The following is a 24,447-nucleotide window of genomic DNA, read 5'->3' as shown; positions in this document are numbered from 1 at the left end:
AAATGCAAGAATATGTCTGTCATTTTATTATAGAGTGCTTTTACTTTTGATACTTCAAGTACAGTTAGCTGATAATACTTTCATACTTTTACTCAGAGATGACATTAAATGCAGTGCTTTGACTTGTAATGGAGTCAAATTAGTGCCAGCCTCTAAACAGTAGCCTGTATTTTCAGGAAAACCTTTCAAAATAAAACCTGTATGCAAATAGTAGTATTGAAAACACCATGAAAGAAAACAGAAACAAGACACTATTTTAAAATCATTCCAGAATATCTTTTATTTCATCACCCTTGTCCTATTCCCCAACCACCCTCATCCCTATTGCTGCACTCAATCATTACAAGGATATGGTGCTGATTCCATTTTACAGCAGAATAGATAAATAAATAAGTACAATTCATCTCACTACACGCAAAAAGAGAGAAAAAAAATCCATTCAAACCATTGATTTAATAAATATGCTTACATCTAGCTGTCCTCATTTATGTACATCCACATTGTTTATGCTTTGGGACGGTAATCAACTTAAAAAGCCTATACATTACTTCTATGAGTAAACCCTCCAAATAAAAAGTATTATCTTGTTTAAAAGTCAATGGTGGTCCTATTTTCCTCCAGTGAGTGGAACTGATCAGCTCTGCCTACATTACAAAGCCTTGCACTAGCAGCAGTGGCAGCTGCGTACAACCTGCTAGTAATGGCCACAAAGAAATACTCATCGTTTTCAAGTCAAATGCTAACGGTGCCAGCATTGCAGGGCAAACTGCATGCATTGCCCTGAGCCCTGGTTTTGCATCATCTCTTTTTTTTTTTGAAGTCTTTTACCTGACATACTATTTGTGCAAGGATGGATGTAGAGAAAGCTGTGATAGAACTGACTGTAGAGCGTGAACATTGATGATTGTTACAGTGGGCCAGTCCTTCACGTAAACAAGGAGCATGCATGCTAAACTGCTGATCACGTCCATGTAGAGGTGACTTACTGAATGCGTGGATACATGACATGAACTGTGATTTGCATGTGGCTAAAGACATCAAGATGCTCTACATGGAGAATCGCAGACAGCAATGATTTGTAAGGCAGGAGCTGCTACTCCCTCTACCTTCATTCTGACCTCTAACATCAGGGTGAGGTTTTGGTCAAATTGCACAATGTCTGGGTTAAGAGTATAATCTTTGTCAGGCCCTGCTCGGTGGCACTGCTGTCAGCAGCTTGTTCGATGAAAGGAAAATCTGTTTTCCACTGAAGATGAAGTCCATTACTTTCCCACAAGGTATCAGCAAGACATCTCCTTGAGCTACACTACACACAAAGACATCACACTTGCTGTCGTACAACTGTGGAGTTAGGTTGTGTTTGGCTGGTGGGGGGGTTTAAACTGATGGAGAAGAGGGGAGAAGCGGACAGAAGGGAAGTAGGAGTGGATTGCTCAACATAAATGTGCTGATGATTTTCTGCTGCCTGGGACAGAGTGTTTGATGGTTTGTATAGGTGGGTAGCACGTAGCAATGTCTGGGAAATTTAAAATGAAATAAGAAGATAACAAATCAAAGAAACAAAGTGAAATACAATTTAGGCATATACATTCTGTTTCCATTTCAAAAAAGAAAAAGCTCTGTTGGACCTCCCCTCATGTCAACTAGTAACAGCACTTTGTTTTAAGTGTTGGCAGGTTTATACTGCCCTCTGCTGAGCAACACTGTAATGTACTACTTTGTTTTCTTACGTGATTTGTTTTTATGCAGCATGAAAAATTCACTACCATGATAATAATAATGATGATAACAGAAATTATTTTAACATATGCTTTCGGGTGTATGTGGTTATTGTATTTCACTTTATTTCTTTGATTTGTTTTCATTCAGGCATTTTAAATCTTCCACAGGAGGGACAGGTTTGGCTTCTTGCTTTCCCAAAGCACGTTAAGTCTAAGGTGTCACAACTTTGTCCCACTGCAGGTCAATGGTCAAAGCAGATCAAAGATGCTTGAAGGAAAATGAGGTCTGTCGGCCTTCACATGGAGATGCTGCTGTATAGGCGGTCGATCTTCTCCTTGAAGAACTCCCTCAGCTCCGGTCTCTTGGCCTTTAGCGTCGGGGTCAGGAGGCCGTTTACAATAGAGAACATCTCGTTGTGGATGTAGATGTTCTTCACCTTTGAAAGTTAAATGGGACAGATTGGAGAAGATGTTGATGAACACCAAGGTTCTTGAGAGTCTCCACCAAGCTTCTTAGCTGATGTAACTTAAAGAATAAAAGGTACACATTACTGTGATGTTATTACAGATGACACAAGTCTTAGCATTTCTCTGCTAAGGAAACAAGCACCTATGTAACTCTCTCTTTTATTCGGCTGATTTTACCTTGATTAATTTTTAATATAATGAGAGCCCATTTGCCAAAAATACAATATAAATGATTCACTACTCTACACCACTACTTTACAGAGAGGCTCAACTGGAGCAATTTGTGCTGTAGCTTTGAGACCAAGGTTATTACCACCGCCAAGGAGGTTCAGTTCTCGGTTCGGTTTGTTTATTTGTCAGCAGGATTATGGAAAAACATTACAGGCCCAAATTTTCATGAAATCTAGTGGAAGAATCCATACATTTTGGACCAGATCCAAATTACAGGGCACTTTCATTAACACCACCAGATAGGTTGTCGGATAGGTCTGCGCTCTCCAACTGCCATTCTAGTTTTACATGTTCTCTAAAAATAATAAGAAAAATACAGCTACAGCAAAAAGCAGACCAAATATTTGCTGCTTTTGCCTCAGACCCAAACATATATCGGCCCACCAACCTGTTCAAAAGAGTGGAGGCCACTGGCCTTGCCCAGACGCACCAAATCTTCAAGCACTGCCTTTTTCAATTCCTGTTGACAAAAGGAGAGAGTTGTTTTCCGTAGTTCCTCGTTGCTTTCAGCTCTTATTTTTAACGGCACTTTGAAGTGCTTGAGCTGCATGCCACCTACCGTGTTTTTACAAAGGTCCTTGTAGGTGCCAATTATGCCTTTTTTCCTGGCCCATTCAGGCATGACTTCAGGGTCAGGAACCACAATTCCTACCAAACAGGACTGAGAGCAAACACAAACATAAAAGAAAATAAGTTGGATTGTGAACTAACTCAGACATACTCTCATGGTGTCAGGAGCCGCTACTTCCATTTGAAAATTAGATTAATTAAAGTGTATAGGACATTAATATGTCGTCCGTGTTTGTACCTGCAGGCTGTCTCCATGAACATAGAGCTGTGCCACAGGCTCACTCCTGATGTAGATGTTCTCGATCTTCTCAGGAGAGATGTACTCGCCCTGCGCCAACTTGAAGATGTGCTTCTTCCTGTCAATGATCTTCAGTGTGCCATTCTGCAGGAGAGGAGAGGTTGGATCAATGACAAGAGGAGGAAGCAGGATGAACATGCGTGAAAGGTGCTCATGTAAAAACAATGCATTATGTAAAGCAAATCCTGTGTAGTATAAAATAATTCATTATTATGCCTAAATAATGAGCTTGATGAGAGCTGTATGTACATACAGGTAACCATTTGCCAATGTCTCCGGTGTGAAGCCAGCCGTCTGGGTCCAGCGTTTCTGCCGTCCTCTCTGGGTCTTTGAGGTAGCCCTTAAACACGTTTGGTCCCTTCACACAAACCTAGACGGGTGGAAAAGGGTCGAGGTTAGAGGTGAAATATATGATACACAACACAGTGTTTTAAAAGTCAATGCCTTTTTGTTGTTATGATTTTTTTTATTTTATGATGCTGTTATTTTCTTCATTATTTGCACCCCATGTTCAGTCCCACATAAAAAAAAATCTCTCCACTCAAGTAATAATTTTTAAATCTTGCTGTTTTACACACCTCATATCTGGGCTTTGTTTCTGTGCATTGGCCTTTTAAGATATTTAGGTTAAAGCTGCGTTGTAAAATGTTAAATGAGCTTACTGTTACTTCTCTGACGCGGAAATCACGATGAACATACAGACATACTGTATGTGTTCATGGGCATATTTTTCTTTTCTTTTTTTAATCATAGAATATAATAGAATAGAAAGAACTTTATTTATCCCCGAAGGGAAATTCAACTGTCCAGCAGCTCATAAATTAATAAATTAAAATAAAATTATATCAGGGCATACAGAAGCAGAAAGAGAACAATACTGAGAATATTAAAGTTAAGTGGGAAAAAGAATTAGAGATAGAAATATCACAAGAGGGTTGGCAGTCAATGCGGAAAACACGGCAGAATTTGGCTGGAAAACTCTGATCTGCGTCTCCGCCACACCTCACATTAAGAGTAAACTATCCCAGTCACAACAGCTGTGCTGGAGACAGTGCGGACACATGAATGCCGATCACGTCCACTTTTTTTTGGTGCAATAAGGAAAGATGTAATTGATGGAAAAGATTGGTACCTGTGTAAAATTGCCAGTAATCTGAACCTCCAAGCTTTAAAAAATGGATGTTCATAATCAGGGAAATCTTTCAAATGGAAAAGATGACTTTTTCCCTGAGGTCTAGTGGAGTAATATTCCCCAGCAAATGGGAGAAGTGGACTGTTTTTTCCCCGAAGAAATGGACGCAGCTTCAAGATGAATGTCTGCACAATGACACTTTCCCGTGTAGCCCCATGCAGTGTTTATGTTTTGTCTAAACATTCAAAAATACTTTAAATAAAGAAAAAGAATAAGTGCATGAATAGAAATGAAATCAAAATAAAATAAATCATGTGACTTACCTCTCCCTCTCCCTTAGAGGCAAAGTAGTTCTTCTCAGGAACATCCACCAGTTTGATGAGGTTACATGGCAGCGGGGCCCCGACGTGACCTATTCACAGGGTCAGAGCAAGCAAAATAATTAATATAATTTGTATTTTATTTCCCCTATTTGTCTCAACTCACACACATGCCTTTGTCACTGCTAACACTGACAACCTTCAGTAGTTATACATCGAACTTCTCATAACAAGTAAGTTCACATAATGTTCATATTTTTGGTAACAATCATTAAAATTATTTCAGACTTAATGTCCATGAAATTTAAAAGAAAGAAGGAATAAATACAAAGCTCTCATGCAGTATCAGATCTGGGCAGCAGGGGGCGATGTTAGACTTCATGTTGATGCGAGTCAACACAGCGTTATCTCACGGTCGCCACACACCAGGCTTTCACCCATCTTAAGTCTAAAAACACATGTAGACGATATAGAATAGGGCTAGCATGGAATTAAAGGGTGGAGGCATCTGATAGTATACTTGATATGGGGAGTGCAGTAGGTTTTCTGCTACAATCAAACAGTAGTAAATGAACAGTATATGTGCTTGAGTAGGATTTGAAACTACTCTTTTATTGTTTAATGGATGTTTCTGACTGCACAAGTTGGTACATATTATTTGTTTATTCATTTATGAATCAGGACAAACATAAATGTAAGTGTTTGCACAGAGAGATTGGGTTGATAAAGACCACACTGTCTTCCAAACTGCAGTGACAGCTTTATGCTATAAAAGTCAAAGGTCATGACTGGGTATTTTCCACAGTAATTCTGCTTAAAAATACAACTGAGGAAAAAATGTACTTCCTTTTTTTTCACTAAAGCTGTTATTTATTTCACTGCAGAGTCATACTGTCTTGACTCATCCAAACTAAAGCCCCCAGGTTTTATAAAGACAATAAACACAAGCCAGTGAGTTGACTCACACAATACCTTACCACTACCTACACGCATGCTACATTTAAAGGACAAACGGGACAATAGTAACACTACAACTAGTACTCAAATACTAGAAATTCTAAAGCTAACAAAAACTCTTACGCACAGGATAAATTGTCGTCAAGTAAAATGTCTGAAGCTCCCAACTCATCACCTTCAGGGATTTATTAAGTGAATTTAATACAAGTGCTCACTGTGGTTTACCAACTGAAAGCAGTGTCCCTAAAGCTCTGCCCACACAGAGTAAACAAATGTAACTGAACAGGTGATGGCAGGTTCACGTGGCTCCTGGGAACAGCACTGTGATTTTGATGAAGTGTTATTCTTTGTATCTGTGTGTGCAGGCAGTTAAATAATAAAAACAACTGAAAGGTGCGCGATATAAGAGTGGGATATAAGAGTGGAAAGGCCCAGGGAAAAAAAGGCTGCTGGGTAATCAACGTTCATTCATTTCCATGAATAGGGCGCCATTTTGGAAAGCTAAAGTTCTCATGATGCCAGCTGGCTCCAACTCCAACAACATTTCCTTTGTTAACTGATTTATAGCTGTTTGACACATAACAAGGGAAACTCCAAGAATGCTCAAAATCTGGCATTTCCATATGAATTTTTATATTCCATATAAAGACAAGACCTTATAATTAATATCTCTGCATCTCTACATTATGTGTGCTTTTGCTTAGACTGCCCAAAGAAGGCTTTAGGTATTTATATTTAGGCTTACTACTACTATATATGTGTAGAATAAATCTTCAAAAGACAGATTTAATTGCCTTCGCTAGCTGAAAATCTATGATTTAATGACTTAATCAGGCAGCTATTTATAACACAGGCACATTTATAAGCAGCTTTAAGTCTGTATAACATTCACTTGGTTATGACAGCTACTTGTCTTTTATACCCACTTGTTGATGTTGGCAATCACCTAAGCAGCAGTTATGTTAAAAATGTGGCCTAATTGCTCCGTCTTCTGTGTCTGTAATTAACTTCAGCCTCTCCTATTTTCCCCTCCTTGATCTACTGTATACAACAGCCGCCCCCTCACTCTCGCCCTGCTTCTTTTCCACCCTGTATCATCTATCAAGCGCCCACTGGGAGTGGAGCTGACAAGGTCAGAGCGTCTGAGAGGTTACGTCATTATCTGAGCGGCTTTGACCCCGCAGTGCCGTTCAGATTTCAGAGTTCAGAGTAATAATTCTAAACTCATATCAGCGGATTCAGGGAGCAGCCATTCCCTTATCATGTTTACATACACAGTGACCTTGATTAAACAGTATCACCGCATGGAAACTGTTTATTTCTTACAGTCATGAATCAGCCACGTCTCTTTTAGACCTTTGAACTGAGCCTCTGGTAGAGTAAACGGGTCAGTGACTCCTGCAGAGATCAGGATCTGTCTTCCTTTTCTGGGCCTGTTGCATAAACGCTGCCGCTCACCTGGGGTCCAGTCTCCAGGTGTGGTGAAGGTGCAGCCAGCTGTGCACTCTGTCTGGCCGTACGCCTCGTACACCTACACACAGACACAGGGGATGTTGAGAGGGCTGGGAGAGGGACACCCACATATTGTATTCATGTGTGTCACTGTGTACGTGTTTTGGTGCGTATAGTATGTAACTAGTTTTAAACAGGTTAGCTTGAAGTTAGGACTAGTTTTCGATCATGTTAAAACAGAGGTGGTCTACATCCCACGGTGTAGCCCGTGGGGCACAGGTAATATAAAACTCCTCTTACTATGAAACAGCCTTCAAGGAATTTTAACTAGACATTAAAAGGATGCAGCTCAGGCCTCAGTGGGTGGGGGTATAAAACGAAGGTCCCATCAGCTCCTGATCACTGTGTTACTCATATAGTCCCCCCTCCAGGTACCAGGCATGTAGCTGTGATGGTTAAGGTTCAGGTTTCAATAATCTATTATGTGAATCAGGTTGCTCACAGTACAAAGTGCAAACACAAGTGTGGGTTTGAGTGTGTGTGTGTGTGTGTGTGTCTGACCTGGCATCCCAGAGCTGCTCTGAGAAATCCCAGGACAGAAGGCGAGGTGGGAGCCGCTCCTGTTATAATCATCCTCAGTCTTCCTCCGAGGCTGGCCTGTTCAGAGGCAACACAACTTTATTTTCTTAAAAAATGCATAATAAAATTTTTTAAAAAAGATCCAGGAACTCATTGTTTATATTGGATTATGCCCTGAAATCATTCCACTTCTGACTGTGGGTGATGGAGTCCAAAATAAACAAATGATTATCTGCTATTATCGGAATTGTTTTGGGTACTTTACATGAGAGTTTTGTGGTTGGACATGATAAGGCATTGGTTTTTAGATATTTTTAAAGCCCTAAAAGGCAACATGCCGTCATACTTTACTTCTTCACTTGCTCAAGTGATTGGCTAATACTTTAAATCCCATGTGCAAGCACTGAAACTGGGAAAACTGCTTTTATTTCTGGAGTTGCACACATCTGGAACAAATTACAACACACATTAAAACTTAATACAGTTGTTTCTATTGGTCAATATAAAACCATGATGACAAACTACTTCCCTCTTCAGTGTTGTTATTGTTTACTTCTTTGTTTCCTCCGTAATTAATTTCTGTGTGTGTGTCATTTTGTTTAAACTGTACTCTCTACATCATTATAAATGAGGGCATGCCATTAATGATTCCTCAGGGTTTAAAAAAGGTTTAACGAAAGAATGTGGATGAACAAAGATCCTTGTTGACACAAAAATGACGCAGCCAATGAGAATCAAGCAGGTATACATAAACTTGTGCCAACAGGGTTTAGGCCAGACAGATAGAAATGCATGGATTGCAGTAGTGAGATGCCTACACGCAATTATAAAGGCATAGAAACTAATGACATCAGTAACAGTCAGAAATCTGGCTTTGACTTTAACTGTGCACCTTAATTATAATTAACTTCCAAACTGCACTGAGCCTTAAGGAGCATAGGCGTTTCTAGCCCATTTGTGGGGGTGCTGAAGCACCCCTAAACCTCTGATCCTAGAATCGCCCCTGTTAAGGAGTATATACAATACGTTGTGATAGTGATGTTGCAGGATATGACAGGCTTGTGTAACAGAAGTCCACAGTGGCACATTGACTTCTGGCAGAGGGAAACGCTATTTACCTGAATCTTACTAAAGAAGATTTTGTCCCACAAGCTGTCGCTGCGAATGATCCCGCTGCTGACTTCAGCACCTTTTCTCTTGGCAGCGAAGTTAAGCAGCCAGCGCTTTAACGGGGTGTTAGCCTGGCTGAAGATCTGCGGAAGAGACAAAAACAAGATACATTCTATTTTTGGTTTAGGGAAGACCCTCGCATCCCTCCTCTTACATCATTCACTGTCACAAGTCACAGTCTTGCAACTAAGAGTTTTTTTGTTACACAACAGGCATTTCTAAAGAAACTTCAAATGCATTACTCAACCAGCACGTCATTTTATCCCTTAACCACAGCTACAACACTGGATGGCAAGCGGCAACCAATTTCATTTGATTTACAAACCACAAACTTGTGTCAGAGCAGGTGTCAGATTCCCAGATGATACCCATTTTCACAGCAGACACTCACAATGAACTCACAAAGCTAAATTGCTTCATCGCCAGCGGGAGAAGCAAACAGCAGTTTTCTTTAAAAAGCCTTTTCTTTGTCCGTTCGTCTCACCTTGTCGTACATGCGGTTGAGCAGTCGAGGCACCACGGGGAAAATGGTCGGCCGCAGGGCCTTCATGTCGTCTGGGAGGAGACGGATGTCACCCTGATAGAACCCGATCCGTCCTCCGTGGCAGTACACCACAGACTGCAGAAACAGAGACACAGATTGTGAGCTTAATGCTTCTCCCTGACATAGGGTCCTACTTGTTGTTTATAGATGACCTTTTTATGGCTTTACATGTCCCTGTTTATTAGTTAATCTTTTAATGGATTGCTTTCTCTGCAAATGCTAAGCACATCCTCTTTATTCTTTTTAATATAAAGCACTTTGAGCTGTGTTGCCTTCATGAAAAGTGCTACACAAAATAAGTTACCATACTGAGTGCTACCTGCTCATCAGGTAAGCATTCACATGCACACCAACAGCAGTCATTTGGGGTTCAGTATCTTGCTGACTGGAGGAACTGGAGGTCAAACCTAAGCAGCCATATTAACACCACACTCTAGTAACTGTGCTACACTGGATAAGAGATCACAAACAGGTAAATTACTGATAAACTTACAAGCACTTGTTGGGCTCTCAAGTGAAATACCAGTGTGTGTGTGTATCAGTCGTCAGTGATACACACACTCCAACGCTTTAGGATCTCATCTCATTGAACAAAAACAGGAACCTTACTTGTTTGCAAATGGTGTTTCAACCATTTTATTTTTGTACATGGTCAAAATCTAATACAGTAGCGTCTTTTTATCAAAGTAAAGTCTTAATCTAACCTAATAACTTCAGCTTAAAGTAAAAGAATGTGGCTTAAAATAAAATTACTCAGTTAAGTACAGCTACCTCTGGGGGGAAAGAGATATGAGTGGTGCTGCTGATTACAACTCTGACTCAAATCAACATCTAATGAATCAGAGATTAAGAAAAACGATGTGCAGGGTGAACATTTTGCTGCAACTTGAACTGTTGGGGATTGATGTACAAACCCACAAGTGCAAGTAAGCAAATACAAAACACACACGTACAGATTGTGTCAGACTGAATATGGACGTAACTCAGTGCACATCCTTTTGCTGTCAAGTGGCTGTGAAACACGCACTATATGTGACCTTGTTCCTGTCTGAGGACACAGCGAAGCCGAGTGTCTGACCCCTTTTTTTTTTTTTTTTGCCTTTCATTGAGACATCGCTGGTGTCAGAAATGGAGAGGTGTGTGTGCGTGTCTGTGAGACTCTTGAGCTCGCTTCAATGGTGTGATCTGATGCTCTGCTTTCTGGGGAAGTTAGGTGGTTTCCTGTGTCTGAGTCCCACAGCTCTGACAAACTGCCTGCACCCTGCAGGCAAACAATCTAGGCTGGTTCAACCTGATGTAACATGATTGGCTGCCTAATATACACCTGGCACATGACAACCACGTGAGAAGATGCACACATATGCATACTTGATGATCCACTTAATTAAATAACAATACTCAAAATTTAGTATTAAAAAGGTCTGGCAGGACTCATTTAAACAGACAAAAATGCATCTCAGCACAAATTCCTCCAGTTGTTTAATGTTTGGTATCACATTTAATGTAACAGCAAAAAACACAGCAATGAAAAGCAGTCTAAGCAAGCACACAGACTCTGACTGACAGATTTTGGCTTAACAGTGAACAACCTCCACTTACTGTCACTCTGTGTGAGGCATGGAGGGTAACGGTTCAATTTGCTGTCAACATTTGGGCAAAACTTAGAAACAGCTGGCGTGTAACGCAGTGGATTAAGCTACCACAGCTACCGGTATGTGTCTGACTTCATATGGAACACACTTTCCTGTTTTAGAGCATTTTTGAAAACGTGCTCTTCATTTGTTCTCAGCAGGGCAGATTAAAATGGCTGCAACTCCAAGCTGATCAAACTACAAATGCATCTGGCTATAATGATACCAACAAAAAACCCCAGGAAAAGCATGAATGGGTGCACCACAAGGCTGCTAACGACCCAGTGGATGGCTCCTGTGTACTTTTACGTGATGGGATATTAATGTAAGAGACAGGACAGGTGACTAAGCAGCAGACACAAACCCCAAGGGTCCCTTAAATAATCTGATGTAACCTTCACTGATTATTTCTGTGTTTGATGTGGATGTCACTGCGCATGTGTGTGTGGTTTCTTCTGTCCCACAGGAACCATTGACCTCGCCAGGGTGGGAAGATGGGGAAAATCCACCAACAAAGGCATATTTTGTCATCCTGTAGGTCTTTATAGTTTTGTTTGGAAACTGGAAATATCCCTTTGGCAGCTGTGCTGGATGATAAATGGAATTACGTACAGCTTTGCTTTCTGACTAAAACTGAAACTTAAAAAAAAGAAAAGAAAAGTTGTCTTCCACAGCTGAACAGTGGACTCTTTGTAAAATTCAGGCACTGTAAAGACAGACGCTCTCACTACTGTGCCCCTCAGTCCAAATGATCCACCAAAAACTGGAGGACAGCAAGAATACACTTAAATATTCCAGTTTTGGTTAAAAAATATAGCCAGAGGTACAGAAGAAAATAAATCTGATCAGCTGCAGGTAAACTCAGCTGTTATAGTAAATGGGTTCCTGCGGTGTATGTAGATATGTTATCTGATAACAGTGTGCATAGAAGAGTGAGTGTGTGTGCTTCTGTCAGCTAGAAATGATGCAACACGCACACCAGTGGCATTCATCGGCAGAGCTGGAAAACGAAACTTAAGGAAAGGAGAGGGAAAATGAGCACAGAGCCTCTCCCTCCCTCCCTGCCTCCCACTCTCTCTCCCTCCCTCCCTGCCTCCCACTCTCTCTCCCTCCCACTCACTAAACAATCTCAAATTAACGCCCACCTTCCAAGTCACATCCGATCTCTGCCCCCACCACACTCCTCACATCCTAACACATAACTGCTTTATTCCTATAGTTAAGGACCTAAGTTCAGCCCAGTTACCTCGATGAGCCTCTCGAACATGTGAGCCAGTGGCAGGAAGGAAATGAGGCAATCATCTTGGTTGGGAAAGATAACTTTCTGCAGGAGACAGAAACAGGAATGAATCAGATGACCTTAAAATTATTTTGCAACACAAACACTTTATGAAAACTAGAAGCTGCAGGGTAAGTAAAAACACGATAAAACTAGACTGATGAATCACTTAGATTCAGACATCTTGATGAAATCATTTCCACTGACTGAATGATGTCTGGGGGACTGCTTTAAAAGATTTCCCAGGATAGGGACAATAGAAGACAATGTCACTCACATCTGTTACTTTGAGGAAGCCGGAGAAATCTGCCACCACATTACCATGGGTGAGCATGACTCCTTTTGGGTTTCCTGTGTAAGCAGACAGAAAACACACACACACACACAATGAAGTGACATTGCCCTCAACATGGTGAGCAAACCTCGGTTCTGCAGAAATTCCTTTGAATATTATTCTTGGAACCTGGGAATGATTTGTCTTTACATGCTGTTAAGTAGTGTACAATCAGGTGTGATACTAAAAGTCAGCGGCGGAAGGTGGTTAGCACGGGCCCCAGTGATAAGGCGCGTGCACACACACCACTGCAACTGTTTTTAAATAAGTGACAGGAATCTAATTTAGGGACCTTTGCGACCTCTTCCTTCTGTTTGTTTCTCTCTTGTCCTTTCTTACTGCCACTTTTATGTTTGATCAAACAGAGAATTGACCCTAGGCAACATAAACATGCATGTTACCCAACAACCATCATTGCATACCTGCATATGACAAAAATATCAATAAGCAGGCACGCCATCAGGGGGGTCACGGGGTACAGACTACCCCGGCCCAAGGCCAAAGGCGGGCCCATGAAAAGCTCTATGGTTAACCCTTCAATTGGATCAAATACAACAGTTTATTTATGAACTTATAACACTGACAATACAAGTTATATGCATTTACATGCATCGCAGATATGTGAAATGGTGTGGTCCAACCTATATGGCTCAGGTGCACGATGTGTGCAATCATGACAGAGGTGGGTTTATATTTTTGAGGTCATACAGCCTGTTACAAATGGCACCATTTTTAATTTAACATGAGTTCTTCTTTGAACACAGGTGTAGTTTGCGAATCTTTCACAAAGCCTGCATCAACCACGTCTACGGCCTGCGCTGTCTATATTTACACATCTGCTCAACGCAGAGACATACTGTAGGCTGTAGGCTGTCGACTGCGGTGGGGGAGCAAAATTTTGAATATAATTCAATTCAATAGATCAGCTTTCCAAAATGAGACGTGACCTCTTGAAATTGTTTCACCCTCTTTAATTCTGTCTTTTATTTGCACACTTTAAAACCTGCACTGAGGGCCAACAGCAGGTGTGGTCCAGCTGTGCACACATACTGTACATAATGTGTATATGTGTTGTCTATCTGTTGTAAAGACTGCTAAATTGTTATTGCCAAAATGAATTACTAATTTAATCCTATTCACATGGGTGGATTATGAGACAATGGGCCCCTCGGGTGGAGGTCTTTGAGGTCATTTTGTGTCTTTTTCGGTTGTTCTGTGTGTCTTTGCATCTCTTTGTGATCTTTCTGTGCCTCTTTGTGGTACTTTCGAGTCTCTTCCTGGTCGGTAATTTCAGTAACACTTTGCAAACGAAGGCTGGGGGGGCCCTGAAACTTTGGGCCACTGGGCCACTGGGCCTGTGCCCGATAGGCCTGTTGAGTAATCCATCCATGCCTATAAAGTATCAAAATTTAGGAATATTGATTGTTTGCCTCTAAAATCTTTAAATACACAGTCAAATAAATGTTTACTTGAATTACCAGACTGTGTTTTGAAGCCACGTGCCACCGTTACTTCAGGTGAAAATTTAGAAATCAAAAGAAATATCACAATGTCACAATTTAAAAAAAGCTCTTTTCCCATGAAGAAGGAAATCCCTTAATCATGTCTTTCTCAAATGTTTGGCAATTCCTACAGCAGCCTAAAATTAACAGTTTCCACTTGCTGTAATGTAATTGCATTGCTCAGTCTTTTCTACATACACAGTGTATGAAGCAATGACTTTTCAACAAAACGTTCCTCTTTCCAGACGCATCATCTGACTACCGCAGCTGTGAACAATGTTGTTTTAAGCTTAGAGCTGAATAGATGTCGCAACAAAGACGGAGGGAATTCTGAAGAAATGGAGAGAGGTGTGCGGAAATTTAACTCTATGTTGGTGTGGCCGCATGCCTCACTTAAAGCCAGCAGGTGGCAGCATTTTCAGAGTCTTACAGTGCTGTGGCTGGTGTCATATGTAAACTGACACCAGTGTGTCCTGACATGAACTGGCATTTGTTCTGGTCTGATGGTTGTAGGATAAGACCTCCCGAAAAACAAGCGGCGCTTCCTCACTCACTCTAATGTGCCGCCCTCTGGCATGCTGGGGAATCCGGAGTGGACATTTATATAATGAAAAGAGGGCGCAAGTTCACTCTGCTGCTGTGAAGAAGCTGGATTCATTTACAGTAAATGCCTGTCATCTTGTCTCCCCCTCCAATAGAGTGTTTGCTTCACCTCAAAATCTCAGCCATCAGAGAGCTCCCCTGTTGCAAATGTGCATTTTAATGTGGTTTTATGTTTTTCTTGACAAAGAAAATCAAAATGTATTACACAGAAATGACTGCATTTAATGTATTATACAAATGAAGTTCTTAGACATTCCCTGCAAACTTTCAAACCTTGAGAAAATGCACACGCTTAAAGCATTTACAGTGTTTGCATACGCTTAGTTTTATTAGTATCAATCAAACGTGCACACAGCAAAGTCATGGGAGCTTTTATCTTTGGCGTGGGTGATCCCAGGGTGGTCCCAGTTTGACCTGGCAAACTGCCTTAACCAAACAGTGTCAGTGCACCCGGTGTCCACTGAGTCACATGGGATCAACAGCTAGGAAGCAGAGGGAAGTGACTGATATTGCAGCTAACACACAATGTAATCAGTAAATTACTTGATTGGTGTCTCCGCTTGGACTTTTCAACTCAGCAGTCTCAGTAAAAAATAAATGTTATGAAAGGAACAGGTGTGTCATCAGCAGGTTGTCCTGTCCAACCTTTACCTAACAATGCATAATAAGTGTGTTATTGGTTACCTTGGCAGCTCTGCAGTGTTATATGTATTCACAAAATCTTGTTTAACTATGTGTTATAACTTAAAATACATAACCGACACAGAGAACAAAGATTATATTTGATTATGAGTCAGAGAGCACATTACTGTTTGACTGAAATTTAGGGCAGCAGGATCAGATCAGTGAGCCAAAAACATTGCTCGGACTGACATCAGCGAGGGAAACCTTGTTAAAGGTGTGGTGTCAGCTAATTATACTGGGGCATACTATGTTGTGTGGCTTGGCATGGTGCCAAATTAGGTATGTTTGGCATGGGGATGGACATAGATCCTCACAGGTAAGTACTTTAACAGAAGCACAAAATAAAGATTTTCATCCAAATACTGCATTTTCATATACTTTATGAACCAAATCTAAATTTGCTTTATATGTAAAATGATACTGATAGCATTGTCAGCCAGTCAGCCCCTGTATGATGCATTGCTCATGTTCCTGAATAACTCAGCACCGAACACAAATAACACATGCTTTACACACTGTTTACACAATGTTTACCTGTGGTTCCACTGGTGAAACACACAATGGACAGGTCGTCTGGTGCTGGTGGCTGTGGAGACAAAATGGTATCATACAGACCATTAGATTTACTTATTACTTATCATTAGACAAACTTCTACTTGCACCGACACCCGTCACTATAAGGAATGTTAAATGCTTATACTGTATGTAGATACATGCCGTGTTTACAGTCATTGGCTCTGGCTCCTTCCCACTATCATAATTTGAACAGTAGTACGTGCTTGGTTCATGGGTAAGGTGCCAAAAAGCTGTCAGCAATAATGTTTATTTAATGTGTATTTAATGCAGTCACTGTTTAAAGTGTTTCTCTTCCTGATTTTCAGCCTACGTGATTAGCTGGCTGAGAGCCAGTAGCCACAGGATTGGGGTGAATTGTGTTTGATTTGTGAACCCTGGCAAAATGTAAATGAAACCATAAAATTTATTGTGTTACAAATTTTTATTTTGGACAGAACCACAAATGCAAAAGCTTTCAGCAGCACAGTGTTATGTATTTATTGATAAGAGAATGTCACCAGTTGGCTCTAGACAAGTTCAATTACATGTGCTGATAATCAAAATTCATATTTACACCAAAAATAAGTGACTTTATCGTTATTTACGGTCAAGACAGGACTAAAAGGCTACAGCCATGCTAGTGGCTCTGCGAGGCTGTACTTAGGCACAGGTGTCCTTTGAGCTAAATGCTAACATCAGCATGCTAACTGCTAACATGCTCACAATGACACATGCTGATGTTTATAATGTTTAGCTACCATGTTCATCATCTTACTTTAGCATGTTAGCATGCTAGTAATGTGCTAACGAACCAAAAAGTGTGACCAACCAACAGACCGACATTGCCAGAGCCATGCCGCTAGCGTTGCTAAAAATGTTTTACCTTCCTCTATGTATAGTGAAACCTTGAATTAGTACTTACTACAGGTTTTCTGTGGTGCTCTCTGCCCAGAGCCTGTAAGAGAAACACATGAAAATAACTATTACAAGTGGACTTGACACTTTTTATGCATAAATGACATAAAACAATATATTATCAGACACAGAGGAGGATTGTGTAATGTGCTGCTGGGTACAGATATGTAAAGGCCCCACCACGTCTCCTACAGAGGAGCTAGACACAGACTTTGTGGCGGTTTGTGTCTTTTTTGTTGTTGTTTGTGTCTCTTTGTAGTTGATTTGTGTGTCTTTGAGGTACATTTGTATCTCTTTGGGGTAGTTTTGTGTCTTTTTTTGGTCATTTTGTGACTCTTTAAGATAATTTTATGTCTCTCTGAAGTAATTTTGTTCCTTCCTAAGGTCATTTTGTGTCTTTAGGGTTATTTTGTTGTTTTTTTTGGTCATTATGTGTTTCTTTGAGGTAATTCTGTGTCTCTTTGAAGTACATTTGTGTCTTTTTTTGGTCATTTTATGTCTCTCTGAAGTCATTTTGTGATTCTTTGAGGTCATTTCATGTCTTTAGGGTTATTTTGTTGTTTTTTTTGGTCATTATGTGTTTCTTTGAGGTAATTCTGGGTCTCTTTGAGGTACATTTGTGTCTTTTCTGGTAATTTTGTGTGTCGTTGAGATAATTTTATGTCTCTCTGAGGTAATTCGTTCCTCACTGAAGTCATTTTGTGATTCTTTGAGGTCATTTAGGATCCTTAGGATCATTTTCAGGGGGAGTTTGGTCGTTAATTGTCTCTTTGAGGTAATTTTGTGTCTATTTGTGGTTGTTTTGCCTCTTTTTTGTATTTATTTTGTGTCTAATTACAGTTTGTTTGCATCTCTTTGTGGTCATGTTCAGTCTCTTCTTGATCTGTACATGTTAATTTGAGTGACATTTTGCAGGTGAAGGCCCCTAACAACTGGGCCCCTGAGTGCGTGCCTGGTACCATTCAGTAATTCATCCATGATCAGACATATCTTTATTGTTATTTTACCATGACTCCTTAAATAATTAGTGTCTTCTGAGTTCTGTCACTTCATTTTCTAAACCAAAGACAGAGGTCAAAGTGTGGTTCCATGTTGGTGGAAAACAGATATGCTTTCGTGCATCCGCCTGCATGTGCTGAAATGTGTGATTGCAAGTCAGCGTTCAGCTGCACTTGCAATAAGTCCTCTTATTTCTTTGAAGCCACCTGGTAAACCTGATTACCTGGGTGTCTGTCAAATCGGCACAGTTTAGACGCGCCCATTAAAGCTGATCATGACAGAAAAATGACAGTTATGCACAGATATGACTGCCAGCTACTTTCCTGTGACTCAACTCACTGGAACTTCCTCATGGGGCAATAAAACCTGTTTATTTTATTTGAGCATGCAAAATGTTTTCTCCCTTCTCTCGCTCTTTGTTTTTACGATGTGTTCAGAGAGAACGAAAGAAATCTGCATCTATCTTTAGCCGGCCGTTGCGATGGACGCTAATCTGATCTGCTGGACCAGTTTCACATGTCAGTTTGTTGTGATTGTTCTAATGAAGCATTAACAGTCACAGGAATGAAAAGAGCAGTGCAGTTACTGTAAATGCCTGGCTCACATGGAGGCATAACAAAACATGATGGTGGATTGGTTTTGTGCTCGTGTTTGTGAACTGCCCCATTTGTCAGATTCTGCAGAGCCACAGAGGAGCAGATAAAGATCTTACTAACATGCCAGAAAAAACACTATAGTATTTGATCGTGTACAGACCAAATCTAAACATCAGTTTGTTTTGACTGGCTGTTCATGGAATTTCAACTCTTGATGGCGTTGCTGCGGTCCACAAGATGGATGTGAAAACTGTGCAGTAATGTAGCCCTACACAGCATATGTTTAATTAGGCCGAATTTGCTGGTCTATGATTATCAATCAACAGAGTTAAAAGATAAACAAATATAAAATTTTCCAGTGTCAATAATGTCAACTATAAATATTAAAAGACCAAAGTGTTGGCCTGATGAAGCCTTAGATCTCCATTGCTGTCCAGAAACACACCAAAGAGCCATACTGTTGTACTCTTGTAAAATATGCAAATGTAGCGAGGCAAAACGCCAAATGAGAGTGAATGTGGAGTTGGCTTCAACACTCACTTTCGCTGGCGAGTAACGACAATCCTGCATAATATTTAAAGTCTTTTTAGACATTTCTACATTACATGGAACCTTGTTCAACTGCATTTTGATGACTATATCTCAACATGTTTTAATTTGTGCCTGATCTCCTGCTGAAGAAATGCAGAACTGTTTTACTGTGCAGATGTACAAGGGAGATGATACTACAGCAATGGTGGCCTGTTTTGTGTCCTCTAGCAGCCATATTGGAGGTAATAAGCTCCTGGACAACAGCAACAAAAAAAAAAACTGATTGCATTTATGGACATATAATAATTTAAATAATTCCAGATATTACATATTGTAGGGATGCACCGAATATTCGGTAACCGAATATATTCGGCCGAATATTGCAAAAAAACACACATTGGGTATTCGTCGGAATAAGTGAAAAGCAAGGCAGAATAATAGCAGCGTGTTTTGATGACGCAGTCAAACAGCGTGCGGTGACGGACGGAGTAAAATGTCGGCAGTGTGGCGATATTTATAAGTGTTGGAGAGTGATAGAAGAAAAGTTGTTTGCAAAGAATGTAATACTGAACTATCTAGAGTAGTGTTGCAGGGTATACTGGTACCAACAGTAGACCGCGGTACTGAAACACCACCGTACATGTGATACCATAATGTTAGAGTACCGTAGTACTACTGTACCTCACGGTACCACTACTGTGGGATAAGTTCAAAGTCCAATCGCAAGAGGGTGAGTGTCCATGCGCCATCCAATAATGGTGCGCGCTGGCCACCTGGCACTCAATATGCTGCTGCAGTGGTTTGTTTTCCAATACATTTCAGGTATTAGCTGAGCTATTGAGTATCTTTGAGCAGTGAAAGTTATTATTTATTTCTTTTTACGTGTAGGCTAGATTTGTTTATATATGCTACAGTGATTTGTTTTCCACTATAGAGCACACTGTGCGAGTACAGATTTCAACCAGCAGCAGAAACGAAAGGGGAATCCTACTGGTTCTGGGTTGAACGGGGGTCACAGACACAGACAGGAATACGTATTCCTGTCAAATACGGCGGCCATAGTGCTCCGCAGCGCAAGATAACAGCTTACCGGCGACGGAGAAGCCCGGCTCCAGGTCCAATAATTTCCTCTTCTTGGTGTCATGACTGCCCAGAAGTATCTGGACAGCCGAGCCGTGGCGACACACAGGTATGTGACATGTCAGAGGAGAAACAAGCCGTTCACATTTCTCTCTTTGTGGCAGGTAACGGTCCACAAACCTCACCGCACTTTAGGGACTGTTCTTTACTTATGAAGGGACTGTTCTTTACTTGTCAGGGGAGGAGGGTGGCTGGTTGATTTTTATTTTATTTATTTATTTTATTTTGATCCCCCCTATGTTAATCACTTATTGATGCTGTTTTTGAAGTATGAATAAGTCAATAAGTAATTTATTCCATTGAAATATCATTGATGTATTATAGAAAAGTGATTTATCTTTTTATAAATGACAAAAGGCACATCTGCCTCATTTTTGCTGTGGTATCATGATACTACTCAGAACCATGATATTTTCACTGGTATTGTACCGTGGGTCCCAATTTTGGCACCGTGACAACACTAATCTGGAGGGGGTTCATCTGCAAAAACTAATGAAAAACTAAACAACGGCATTCGGTACTCTGTATTCGGCCAAGCGTTTAATTTTATTCGGCTTCGGCCACAAATTTTCATTTCGGTGCATCTCTAACATATTGAGTTTAGATGAAGCTAGAGTGCAGCAAACTTTGAAAATACACCCGGCTGTAACCATGTCATACCTCAACTTCCTGAATGGCCTGAACGTGGACGCCGCAGCTCTTGCCGTGCTCCACGAGGGCGGAGTCAAAGTCATCCATCAGGATGATTCTTTGCAGACCCGGAGTCTCCTTCCGCTCCACGTTCTCCAGAAGCACCTGAGCTTTCTCCACTTTGTCACAGATGACCGTGGAGATGTCAGCTGAAACGACACAAGCACACAAGAGCACATGCACCCTTGTGTGAATATCAGCAGAATAAGAAAATGAAAAGGAACAGAACAGAACAAAAAGGCACAGATGTGGAGGGGGGAATTCAGCTGAAATTTGCGGTCAGTTCAATACAAAATCAGGTCTGCATGAGCTGTGTTTATAAGGTCAGTGACTCAGAAGCTCCCCCGTTTGCAGCAGAGTTATCACATCATGACTGTTTGAATGGCTTTTTTCCAGAGAGTAACACACTGTGTATCATGGCTGAGCTGACAACGCTGCTCTCAGTCACCAGTGAGGGGAGCTGCACTGCTAAAGCTACTGCTTGAGTCAGTCACTGATATGCATAGTTGTAGATTTCACAGGGGGCGCAGTAGACGCATACACCTCAATATTCAGAACATGTGCATTTGTCGACCCCAATAAAAACATGAAAGTAGCAGAGGATGTTCATTTTGACAAAATTAAAGACATTTACACCAGAAACTGATGCAGAAAACACACAAAGTGTTGCATAAAAATCCACCAGAATGCAGAAAATGATGTGTTGATGCGTTCATATGTGTCCCTCCCAGTGTTGAAATGCCCTACACCCTTGCTGATGTGAGTTGCTGTTTCAGAAAGTACAGACACAAGCTGTATCTGTGAGTAAAAAAACTCTTAAATAAACATTTGCTGCAGGGTATGTAGTTTATTTTTTCAAAAGGGAGAAGTGTGTTTGTTGTATTTAGCCTACAAAACTTTGCAGGGCGAGAAGACATTGTCACTCCTGAATACTGATAGGTGTTAGCACGGCTGCTAGTTGGCATTTGTATGAGGAGTTTGACTGCGGGTGTGCTTACCGGTGTTAATGATGAACCGTATGGCATCTGGACCCAGTGTGTCATACAGGGGAACCACCACCATGGAGTAAGTGTAGCAAGCTAGCTCTGAGATGATCCACTGAAATAACACACAAGTCAGGGGTCAAAGGTCAGGGGTTAGAGTTCATTCAAAACACATACTCCTATATTTATGTTACATTTTATGGTCTAAAAAAGCAACATAAATACAAAGAGGATCTCAGTGTGAAGAAACTAACAGAAGAGTGTACAGCTTTTGAGTGTGCATGTGTTTGTGTTTACATTAGTGGTCTGTGTGAATGAAACCATCTGTAAAACAGTTTCTATGTAGCATGTCTGAGCCACTGGGTAATACAGTGAAGAGAGAGGCTGTGAGAAACAGAGTCGAGGAGATAGAGAGAAAGACAGAACGACAAGTAAAGATTGAGAGACTGAGACAAAGAGTGAGAATCACCTCTGGCCTGTTTTGTGCGAACACTCCAATGAACTGGTTGGGGTTGGGCTGGCAGCCCTGGTGCAGAAGGCCTGAGCCCAGATGCTCAGCCCGGGCTGTCACCTGCGGAGTAGGAAGACGGGACAACAGCTGATTAGACCAGGTGGAACAAAACAAATGCTGAGCTGATCTTCTAGACTTCTTGAACAACACATATTTTGTCACCTCTTTTTGCTTTTCAATTTTTCGGGGAGCAGTTATAGAAGCAGGAATGCTCCCGTATGTTCAGGGTTTGAGTGTGGGCTTTATTTGTTACCACACCTCAGCTATAAAAAACAATAACAATCAAAGATCATCTCCTCAGTGTTAAGCCCACTTTTAAAATATCCTTGGTTTTCATTTCTGGAGAAAAGAATGACTTTCTATTGTGTAAACTGTTGAATTCACAAACTCTATTTTCCATGAGTTACTGTGATTGTGAAAGACATCAGAGAAAACAGGATGTATGTCACTGTGCCAAGACGGCAAAGAAAGTTGCCGGACAAGAATGCGCCACCCACGTCTCCCCGGAAATCTTGCACACTATTTTTCCAACCTGGACTTGTCTGGCTTTACTGGGAATTACAGTGAAATGATGACTTCACAAAAACAAACTTCCACCCACCTCTCTCTTGTCAAGTAACATGGTGTCATTAATAAATGTCTAAGGTTGCATAATTGACTCCTCGCCTTAGGCACTGATTTACCGTGGTGATTTTTACATCACTCGTCTGGATGAAATTCCCCTTCAAGCTTTTCCCAAAAGATCACATTGAGTCTTGTTCTAAAATTCCCAAAACACACTAACTGTCTCATGTAGGTGATGCTAGCATTAGCTGTAACAAAGCCTGCAGATTTCAGACATTATCAGTGTTGCTGCAGCACAGAAGGGCAATGATTCCTAACAATACTCCAAAGCCAGTGTGGCAGGATAGTGATCTGACAACCAGACAGATCTGACTTTTCAATAAGTTACCAGCACTCCCACACTTTTCTAGGCTGGCAGTGATCTATATATAGCAGTGTCTGCAGACTGCAGTTCGTCAGTGGGCTGTCGTGGCAGCACCAGGCTTGGTTGCTTGGCAGATTTGGAGCCACAAAGCCTGTGTGGTGCACAGGTTGCAAAACTACACCTGTTACAGTTACTTAAATGGACTGAATGGGAAGATTATATCTTATCAAATGTCTTTACAAAGCTGTTAATGAGTGATAATGACACTGGACTTTTCCAGGATGTGGAAAATACCATTTGTGTCTTACACAGATTTTTTTTTACCATGGAAAAGACATATGATAATGTCTCTCTCTCTCCCACTCCCTATTGTACCTGTCATTGTGACAAAGATAAGACGTCCCCTGAATGGCACTGACCTCTTTGTAGGATATCCATTTGTAAGGCTGGTTAGGAAGCCGGGAGCCTAGGCAAGGTCCATCACCTGTTGAACACACATATACATTTTACAATTCAGACACCACTTTGATGTAAAAGTATTATTTTCCAGGTGGACCGAGTATTACACTTCAAAACACATGACCCAAACACTATCAGCAGGGTAATTCAGAAGACTTTTCTGTGATTGGTCAACAGTAGAATGAACAGTCCTGATGTCACAGAGTCAAACCATCCAAGGCTTAAGCTGCTGTAATGTGTGAATTTCCCCAGTGTGGGATTAATAAGGTTTATCTTATTTTACCATCTGATCTTAAAACAGACTTTAAAAGGCTATAATCGCTTTGTTTTATAATAACAATGCTTCAAAGAATTATTTATAACCCAAATCTGCAGCTCCTCTTGTTTGTACAGAGCTTTATAGTGAGTTTCAGTTCATTGTTAGCTGTCCTGCTCACACCTTCACTGTTTTGGTTCAGTTTTCTGCAGCGGGCACCTTTAAAAACCTACTGCACATCATCTGCTCAGCACCAAACAGCAGTCAGACAGTTAGTGACTAGATAGTGAGTGTTGTGGAGCATTTAGCAGCTAAAGAGCTGGATATATATATTTTTTTAATGAGTTGGTGGCACCCAAAAACAGGGCTAACGGCAGAGTGAAAATTGGATTTACATTCATCAGGTGGA

At 40.9% G+C, this 24,447-nt stretch overlaps 1 protein-coding gene across 1 annotated transcript in view; it reads right to left on the bottom strand.

Moving 5' to 3' along the window:
- Nucleotides 1–243: 243 nt before the first annotated feature.
- acsl6 (acyl-CoA synthetase long chain family member 6) overlaps nucleotides 244–24,447 on the bottom strand; it is a 46,727-nt gene continuing 22,523 nt past the window's right edge. Inside the window, exons 4-21 of the mRNA XM_050034175.1 lie at nucleotides 23,743–23,807; nucleotides 22,354–22,455; nucleotides 21,900–21,999; nucleotides 20,872–21,050; nucleotides 16,953–16,985; nucleotides 16,010–16,061; nucleotides 12,630–12,703; nucleotides 12,320–12,397; nucleotides 9,383–9,517; nucleotides 8,847–8,981; nucleotides 7,711–7,806; nucleotides 7,156–7,228; nucleotides 4,744–4,832; nucleotides 3,542–3,658; nucleotides 3,229–3,372; nucleotides 2,980–3,081; nucleotides 2,809–2,880; nucleotides 244–2,158 (exon numbers count right to left, since the gene is read on the bottom strand). Of these exons, the coding sequence (XP_049890132.1) occupies nucleotides 2,018–2,158; nucleotides 2,809–2,880; nucleotides 2,980–3,081; nucleotides 3,229–3,372; nucleotides 3,542–3,658; nucleotides 4,744–4,832; nucleotides 7,156–7,228; nucleotides 7,711–7,806; nucleotides 8,847–8,981; nucleotides 9,383–9,517; nucleotides 12,320–12,397; nucleotides 12,630–12,703; nucleotides 16,010–16,061; nucleotides 16,953–16,985; nucleotides 20,872–21,050; nucleotides 21,900–21,999; nucleotides 22,354–22,455; nucleotides 23,743–23,807 (1,787 nt within the window). The 3' untranslated portion in view covers nucleotides 244–2,017. The remainder of the gene's footprint in view (nucleotides 2,159–2,808; nucleotides 2,881–2,979; nucleotides 3,082–3,228; nucleotides 3,373–3,541; nucleotides 3,659–4,743; nucleotides 4,833–7,155; nucleotides 7,229–7,710; nucleotides 7,807–8,846; nucleotides 8,982–9,382; nucleotides 9,518–12,319; nucleotides 12,398–12,629; nucleotides 12,704–16,009; nucleotides 16,062–16,952; nucleotides 16,986–20,871; nucleotides 21,051–21,899; nucleotides 22,000–22,353; nucleotides 22,456–23,742; nucleotides 23,808–24,447) is intronic.

Source organism: Epinephelus moara, chromosome 3 (genome assembly GCF_006386435.1).
Source record: "Epinephelus moara isolate mb chromosome 3, YSFRI_EMoa_1.0, whole genome shotgun sequence".
NCBI lineage: Eukaryota > Metazoa > Chordata > Actinopteri > Perciformes > Serranidae > Epinephelus > Epinephelus moara.
Note: the sequence above shows the minus strand (reverse complement) of the source record. Positions and strands in the feature narration are given on the sequence as shown.